This window comes from Hemiscyllium ocellatum, chromosome 22 (assembly GCF_020745735.1).
Source record: "Hemiscyllium ocellatum isolate sHemOce1 chromosome 22, sHemOce1.pat.X.cur, whole genome shotgun sequence".
Classification (NCBI taxonomy): domain Eukaryota; kingdom Metazoa; phylum Chordata; class Chondrichthyes; order Orectolobiformes; family Hemiscylliidae; genus Hemiscyllium; species Hemiscyllium ocellatum.
In genome coordinates this window covers 47,368,905-47,378,123 of record NC_083422.1, presented here as the reverse complement: position 1 = coordinate 47,378,123, position 9,219 = coordinate 47,368,905, and the positions used below count along the sequence as shown (strand labels likewise).

The 9,219-nt window shown below is 43.9% G+C and overlaps 1 protein-coding gene across 4 annotated transcripts in view; it reads left to right on the top strand.

Moving 5' to 3' along the window:
- Positions 1-95: 95 nt before the first annotated feature.
- The window catches only part of pdcd11 (programmed cell death 11), a 59,692-nt gene continuing 50,568 nt past the window's right edge, over positions 96-9,219 (top strand). For 3 of the 4 annotated variants that reach the window (XM_060842179.1, XM_060842176.1, XM_060842175.1), the window contains exons 1-3: positions 106-208; positions 1,758-1,865; positions 5,716-5,853. In XM_060842179.1, coding sequence (XP_060698162.1) covers positions 143-208; positions 1,758-1,865; positions 5,716-5,853 — 312 coding nt within the window. In that variant the 5' untranslated portion in view covers positions 106-142. Of the gene's footprint in view, positions 209-1,757; positions 1,866-5,715; positions 5,854-9,219 lie in introns of all 4 variants that reach the window. The other variant, XM_060842178.1, reaches the window with a different exon arrangement.

Genomic DNA, 9,219 nt, shown 5'->3' with positions numbered 1-9,219 from the left:
ACGTCAAATGTAAGCGCTGCATCCAAGATGGTAGTCGATTGAGTGCGGGGCGGAAATGACTGATCAACGGGTGTCGCCGGAAGTAGTTGTCTGGAGGCAGTGAACGTTTCCGGAGGTTAGTGTCATGGCGATGGCCATGTGAATGATCGTGGGTTCGGTTTCAGCAGATTCAGAGTCACTGACGGTAACGTTCGTATTATCAAACATTGTGAGTGATGTCGTTCATGTGATCACCCCCTCCTCCAGTTGTTCTGCTTCCTATAGTCTTTGTCTGATGGAGTCAGTGATGTGGAGGGGACAGTGTTGGACTGGGGTGTACAAAGTTAACAATCACACAACGTCAGGTTGTAGTCCAACAGGTTTATTTGGAAGCACTAGCTTTCAAACCGCCGCTCCTTCGTCACCTGATGAAAGAGCAGCGCTCTGAGAGCTAGTACTTCCAAATAAACTTGTTGGACTATCATCTGGAGTCAGTGGGTGATCAGCTTAGAAATGTCTTGAGCATTCCCCATCACTGTGGCCCTTAGCTATTTACCACACTTCTGCCTCATCCCTCCTCTCCCCTACACCGGTCCTCACTTTCTAGTCCGGCTGAAAATGTGTTGCTGGTTAAAGCACAGCAGGTTAGGCAGCATCCAAGGAACAGGAAATTCGACGTTTCAGGCATAAGCCCTTCCTGATGAAGGGCTCATGCCCGAAACGTCGAATTTCCTGTTCCTTGGATGCTGCCTAACCTGCTGTGCTTTAACCAGCAACACATTTTCAGCTGTGATCTCCAGCATCTGCAGACATCATTTTTTACTCACTTTCCAGTCCACCAGCATCTGTACCATAGGCACCCAAATCTGCCATTTCCGCAACCTCCAGCTGGATGCCTCCACCAAGCCTGTTTTGTCCTCCTCTCCCTGGTCAGTGTTTTGTATAACCTCCAGGATACCTTGATCCATTCCTCCTCCACTTCCAACAACCCCATTACATCTTTCCATGCAATTACAGAAGGTTGTAACACCTACCTGTTTATCTCCACCCTCCTTCACTATCCAAGGCTCTAGACACACTTTCCAGGTGTAGCAGTGACTTACCTGCACTTCACTCAATCTGTGTTTGGGGAGATGAAATGGAGACTGGACAACAGCTTTACAGAATGCCTACTTTCTGTTCACAAAACTGACCCTGAACTTCCAATTGCCCACCACTTCATATACCGTGGCCAACACTTCTGCCTCAGCCTGCTGCACTACTCCTGCAAGACTTAGCACAAGTTGGAAGAACAATATCTCATTTTCCATGTGGGTCCCCTACAGTGTTTGAAACTCAATGTCATCCTTTACCCATCCCTACATCCCAGACCCTATCATGATAGGGACTGCTTTTAGCACAGCCAATCCACTTTCATCCACTTATTGTCCCCATTATCAACTTTTCTTTATCTTGAGCATACTATTACTATTCCTTTAGTCCTCCTATTTGTTTTTCTCCCTCTCTGGGCTCCACATCCATTTGTCCTCTCACTCTTTGTCCTTTTCCTAGCTATTATCTGTTCTGAATGATAATTGGACTCAAAATTTTAACTCTGCTTTCTATCCACAGATGTTGCTAGATCTGCAGCAATCTCTCTGTTTTGGTATTAACCTGCTCCTCACCTCATCTGTGGGGCCTTGTCTCATAACAAACCCTCCACCCCATCTAAAAAGCCTTCACCCTTCCTTTCCCACTGAACTGTTACTACTATAAGATATTCTTACTTCTTTCTGCAGGTTGCAAAAATGGCTGCAATGGATAAGGATTTCCCTCGTGGAGGGGTGCAGAGAAATCCCACTAGGGAAAAGGTGAAGAGGAGCGTGGAAGATGAAAACCTGTTTAAGGTAAGTGTCACACAGTTGCGGTTAGAAGTCAACAGCAAAATTCCAGATTACAGGAAATATTTTGCTGTTTGCGGCAAAATGAAGATCAAATAACTCGGGTTCTTTCTGATGCCTGTCATATGTTGCCTTCAGGTATTGGCTATTTTGAAAATGCCTGGGTATGTGTCCTTGGGGCCAGACTGTTGAATCAGTAAATACTTTGAATTCTAGATAACTTTATTCAGACCAACCTTTCAGTTTCAAATGTTCAAAACATCAACAATTAAGATACTGCTTTCCTTCTTATAGAGAGCATGAAGTGTGCAAGCAGTATAAATGGAGCTTTACCCATGCTCTTGCTGCAGTAGGTGTGTTTGATGGGCACTGTGTATACCACCATATGAAATAGGAGCAAAAATAGACCACTTGGTTCCTTGAATCTGCTCCATCATTCAATAAATAGCTGATCTGTTTGCGTTTTAAATTCCAAATCTTATCATCTCTAAGGAGTTCCCTGCCTTACATGAATCTATTCATCTTCGTCTTAAAAATATTCATTGACTCACCCTGGCCACCTTCTGAAAGGAAAGAATTTTTCTCATTTCTCCTGAAATGGCAAACCCCTAGATCCGGATTAAGCTACAAAAAGAAACATATTTTCAGTGTTCACCCTTTCAAGACAATTCAGGATGTTATACACAGATAGATAGGATAGAAAAGAAGGCGTTTGGTACACTTTCTTTTATTGATCAGAGTAATGAGTACAGGAGTTGGGTGGTCACGTTGCGGCTGTACAGGACATTGGTTAGACCACTGTTGGGATATTGTGTGCAGTTCTGGTCTCCTTCCTATCAGAAAGATGTTGTGAAACTTGAAATGGTTCAGAAAAGATCTACAAGGATGTTGCCAGGGTTGGAGGATTTTGAGCTATAGGGAGAGGCTGAACAGGCTGCGGCTGTTTTCCCTGGAGTGTCAGAGGGTGAGGGATGACCTTTTTATAAGAGGTTTACAAAATCATGAGGGGCATGGATAGTATAAATAGACAAACTCTTTTCCCTGGGGTGGGGGCGTCCAGAACTAGAGAGCATAGGTTTAGGGTGAGACGGGAAAGATATAAAAGAGACCTAAGGTGGTTTAAGCTAGCACAATGGCAACATTTTAAAAGGCATTTGGATAGGTATATGACTAGGAAGGGATTAGAGGGATATGGGCCGGGTGCTGGCAGGTGGGACTAGATTGGGTGTTGGACCGAAGGGTTTGTTTCCGTGCTGTATATTTCTATGACTCTATGACACTTCAATCAACCCCTTTCTCCTCTGAATGCCATGGAAGCAAGCCCAGACTATCCATGTATTCTCATTCCAGTTATAAATCTAGTAAACCTCCTCTGAACCAATTCCAATGCATTTACAAAACTCCGTTAAATAAGATGAACAATACTGCACAGAGTTTTTGAGATGAGGTCTGACTAATGCCCTGTAAAACTGAAATATAACATCTTTATTCTTGTATGCAATTCACCTTATAATAAATAATACCACTCCATTTGCCGCCTTGATTGTGTTGTATCTGCATACAAATGTTTGTGTGACTTGTGCAGCAAAATAATAAATCCCTCTGCAATTCAGAATTGTGTCCTTGCTTTCCATTTAAATAATAAAGTGCTTTTTCATTTTTCCTGTTGAAGTGAACAAAGTCACTTTTTTTCCACATTATACCCCATGGGCAGATTTTGCCCTATCTATATCCGTCTGCAATTTCCTTATCTTCCCACCTATCTTGTTGCCTTCTGCAAATTTTGTCACCATACCTTCATTCTGCTCATGTTAATTATTGATTTAAACTGTAAAAGGTTGAGGTTGCAGCTCAGATCCCTGCAGGACTCCAGTCACATCCTACCAATCAGACTAAAACAATTTATGAATACTGTTTTCTGCTAGCCAGAATCTTCTGTTAAAATTATGTTACTCTCTATGAACATTTTTCCACAATGACAAGGTAGCTAGGATAGTGAAGAAGGCATTGTGTGCTTTCCTTTATTGGTCAGAGCATTGAGTATAGGAGTTGGAGCATTTTGTGTAATTCTAGTCTTCCTTTCAGAAGGGTGTTGTGAAATTTGAAAGGGTTGTGTCGTGAACAGTGAAGAGGGTTACCTCAGATTACAACGTGATCTTGGTCAGATGGGCCAATGGGCTGAGAACCGGCAGGTGGAGTTTAATTCAGATAAATGTGAGGTGCTGCCTTTTGGGAAAGCAAATCTTAGCAGAACTTATACACTTAATGGTAAGGTCCTGGGAGGTGTTGCTGAACAGAGAGAGCTTGGACTGCAGGTTCATAGCTCCTTGAAAGTGGAATCGCAGGTAGATTGGATAGTGAAGAAGGAGTTTGGTATGCTTTCCTTTTATTGGTCAGAGTATTAAGTACACGAGTTGGGAGATCATGTTGCGGCTGTAGTTAGGTCACTTTTGGAATATTGCAGTTCTGGTCTCCTTCCTATCGGAAGAATGTTGTGAAACTTGAAAGGGTTCAGAAAAGATTTATAAGGATGTCTGCCAGGGTTGGAGGATTTGAGCTATAGAGAGAGGTTAAATAGGGTGAGGCTGTTATCCCTGGAGTGTTGGGAGGTTGAGGGGTGACCTTACAATGATTTATAAAATCATGAGGGGCATGGATAAGGTAAATGGACAAGGTCTTTTCCCTGAGATGGGGGAGTCCAGAACTGGAGGGCATAGGAAAAATTTAAAAGGGACTGAAGGCGCAACTTTTTTCACACAAGAGGGTGGTGCTGTTTGGAATGAGCTGCCAGAGGAAGTGGAGGCTGGTTCAATTACAACACTTAAGAGGCATCTGGATGTGTATATGAATCGGAAGAGTTTAGAGGGATATGGGCCAAGTGCTGGCAAATGGGACTAGATTAGTTTAGGATATCTGGTCGGCATGGATGAGTTGGACTGAAGGTCTGCTTCCGTGCTGTACATCTATATGATTCTATGACCTTGCACCTTATGAAATGCATTCTGGAAATCCAAATCTAGCATGTCTACAGAATTTCCTTTATCTATGGCGTGTGGTACTTGTTCAAATAACTCCAATAAATTGGTTAAACATAGTTTCCTTTTGACAGAACCATGTTGGCTCTTCCCAATTAACAAGAGATTTTCAGAGTGTGAAACTATAATCCCTTTAATGATTGATTCCATCACTTTCTCCATGACAGACATTAAGATCACTAGCTATACTTTCCTGTTTTCTTACTCCCTCTCCTGTTAGACAGATGAGTTACATTGGCCACTTTGCATTTTTGAATCGAGGGAAGTTTGGAAAATTAACACCAAGGCATCCAGTAGCTGATTAGCTACCTCTTTCAAGGTTCAAAGGTGAAGTCCATCAGGACCTGAAAACTTGTCAGCTGCAGCTTCATTGGTTTTAACACTACTTCCCTCGTAATTGTAATTTCTCTAAGTTCTTCCACCATCTTCCCTTCCTGACTTACTGCTATGATGGAACATTTTTTGTATAGTATTTGGTGAAGACAGAAGCAAAATATTTAATCATTTCATCTGTCATTACCTCATTGTCGACTGTTAACTTCCCATTCTCACTTTCTAATGGACCAACACTCGATCTTTTCATTTTTAAAAAATGTGTAAAAACTCTTGCTATCCACTTTAATGATTCTAGCTAACTTCTCATTATCTGTATCTAATCTCATGCTATATCTGTCTGGGAATATTTGATGGGATCAGTATGGAGGGATCTTTACTCTCTATCTAACCCCATGCTGTACTATCCTATGAGTGTTTGATGGAGGCTGTTTGAATGGAGCTTCAGTTTATATCTCACATACATGCTGTACCTCTTCTGCTTCCAGATGCATGATGATGATGTAAAAAAGAAACAGAAAAAGAAGAAAGAATCAATCCCTGTAGAAGCAAAGAAACAGAAGACAAAGAATGGTGGTACATCACAAACAAATCAAAGGAACAAGGCACAGTGTCTCTCCCTCAAGGTACATAAATGCAGCTGAGTCTAGGAGAATGTGATGATCATTAACACAGTGTTGGGTCCACTTTTGTTTGTCATTTGTGTCAGTGATTTAGATGAGAATGCATGGTTAGTAGGTTTGCAGATGACCCCCAGATTGGTGGTACACTGGACAGTGAAGAAGGTTATTTAAGATTACAAAGAGATCTTGATAACTGGGCCAGTGCGCTAAAGAGTGGCAGATGGAGTTTAATTTGGTTCAATGCAAGATATTGCATTTCAGTGAAACAAACAAGGGCAGGGCTTGTATAATTATAAGTAGGGCTTTGGGTAATGTGGTAGCGCAGAGAGACCTAAGAATTCAAGTCCATAATTGTTTGAAGTTTGTGCCACACACAGAGCGGTTAACAAGGCATTTAGCACACTTACCTTCATTGCTCAGACCTTTGAGTGTAGGTGTTGAGGTTGTAAAGGACATTGGTGGGCCTCTTCTGGAGTACTATATAGAATTTTGATTGCTCTGTTATAGGAAGGATATTGTTAAGGTGGAGACGGTTCAGAAGCATTCAGCAGGATTTTGCCAGGAATTAAGGGTTTGAGGTAAAAGAATAAGCTTTATAGACTCAGATCTTTTCCACTGGAGCATAGGAGGTTGAGGGGTGACCGAAGAGGTTTATAAAATCATGAGGGGTTCAGGTTGTGAGTTTGCTCACTGAGCTGGCAGGATTGTTTTCAGATGTTTCGTCACCATGCTGGGTAACATCATCAGTGAGCAGCCGGTGAAGCACTGGTGTTCTGTCCTGCTTCCGATTTGTGTCTTGGTCTCTTAAGGTTGCCCTTAATCTTAAGAGACCAAGCCATAGATAGAAAGCGAGAAGGTGATGGTTACCAAGGAATACCTGATTTTTAAATAAAATCACTTGAAGAGAGCTTGGAGCAGATGTCGAAAGTGGAAATTTAAAGTAGACTTTTGAAAGAAAAGTTGAGGGCAGGAGAAAAGGTGGAATTCCTGAACTTGGGAACTTAGTAACTAAGCTGAAAAATGTGTTGCTGGAAAAGCGCAGCAGGTCAGGCAGCTTCCAAGGAGCAGGAGAATCGACCATTTAGGCATGAGCTCTTATTCAGGAATGAGGAAGGTGTGCCAAGCAGGCTAAGATAAAGGGTAGGGAGGAGGGACTTGGGGGAGGGGCGCTGGGAATGCGATAGATGGAAGGAGATTAAGGTGAGGGTGAGAGGTTGGAGAGGGCGTGGGGGCGGGGTTGGGCGTGGGGGCAGAGATCAGCGTGGGGCCATGGGCACCCACATGGGCCCCGGCTACGCCTGCCTCTTCGTCGGATATGTGGAACAGTCCATCTTCCGCAGCTACACTGGCACCTCCCCCCACCTTTTCCTCCGCTACATCGATGACAGTATCGGTGCTGCCTCGTGCTCCCATGAGGAGGTTGAACAGTTCATCCACTTTACTAACGCCTTCCACCCCGATCTCAAATTTACCTGGACCGTCTCAGACTCCTCCCTCCCCTTCCTAGACCTCCCCATTTCTATTTCGGGCGACCGACTCAACACAGACATCTACTATAAACCGACTGACTCCCACAGCTACCTAGACTACACCTCCTCCCACCCTGCCCCCTGTAAAAACGCCATCCCATATTCCACCGCATCTGCTCCCAGGAGGACCAATTCCAATACCGAGCAACCCAGATGGCGTCCTTCTTCAAAGACCGCAATTTCCCCTCAGACGTGATTGATGATGCTCTCCACCGCGTCTCCTCGACTTCCCACTCCTACGTCCTTGAGCCCCGCCCCTCCAATCGCCACCAGGACAGAACTCCACTGGTCCTCACCTACCACCCCACCAACCTCCAGATACATCATATTATCCTTTGTCATTTCCGCCACCTCCAAACAGACCCCACCACCAGGGATATATTTCCCTCCCCTCCACGATCAGCGTTCCGGAAAGACCACTCCCTCCGCAACTCCCTCGTCAGGTCCACACTCCCCACCAACCCAACCTCCACTCCCGGCACCTTCCCCTGCACCCGCAAGAAATACAAAACTTGCGCCCACACTTCCCCTCTCACTTCCCTCCAAGGCCCCAAGGGATCGTCCATATCCATCACAAATTCACTTGCACCTCCACACACATTATTTACTGCATCCGATGTGGCCTCCTCTACATTGGGGAGACACACCGCCTACTCGCGGAACATTTTAGAGAACACCTCTGGGACACCCACACCAACCAACCCAACCGCCCCGTGGCTGAATACTTTAACTCCCCCTCCCACTCCGCCAAGGACATGCAGGTCCTTGGCCTCCTCCATCGCCAGACCCTGGTAACACGATGCCTGGAGGAAGAGTGCCTCATCTTCCGCCTAGCAACCCTCCAACCACAAGGGATGAATGCAGATTTCTCCAGCTTCTTAATTTCACCTCCCCCCATCTTGTCTCAGTCCCAACCCTTGGACTCAGCACCGCCTTCCCGACCTCTCAGCCCCCACCCCTCTCTGGCCTATCACCCTCACCCTCACCTTAACCTCCTTCCACCTATCGCGTTCCCAATGCCCCTCCCCCAAGTCCCTCCTCCCTACCTTTTTTTTTAAAGATATTTTTATTAGAAATTTAATATTTTGACAGATTTACAAAAATAAACAGAACTTTCAAGCACAAACATTAATATAAAAATAGATCTTAAATATATAATCATCAAAATTCAAAGGAATGATACTAAAGAAGAAAGAAAAACAATGAAACTCAGTTAACTACTAATCTAATCCACAATTATCCAGAGTGTATAGTTGAGTCACTTACATCCTTCAAACAAGAAAAAATGTTCTCTAATACACTCATAACAGTATAATAAAAAGGAAACTATTTCCAAACAATAAGAACAAAAAAAAACGTTTGAATGGAGATCCTCCCCCTTATTCTCAGGGGGCCTTACTTCCTTTCTAAAGGTCCACCATATCCTCTCCCAAACAGTGTCCCACCCTTGACCCGGGCGCTCCTTAATAGGATTTAGATATAATACCGAGCTAGAGTTAACAGTGAGCGCCCCACCCCCACCCCTCCCCACCCATACCTGAGTATATCTGATAGCATCAATGCCACGTACAAACACACATAACTATAAAATTACAACTCCAACAAATTACAGTTAAGTATAATAACATAAAATAGCAAGGGAAGACAACCCTGCTCCCAGAAGCAAAAGTAAAGTAGAGTCAAATATCCATTTCTCCCCACGGAGTGTGGAAGAGGCAAGCCAACATAAATTGTCTCTTATGATTTATTTAAACGAGTCTAAAAGTTCCTTAGCCTCTTCTGGTGATCTAAAATTATACTCGGATCCTTCGTGGTTAAAGCATAACGTCGCTGGGTAGCG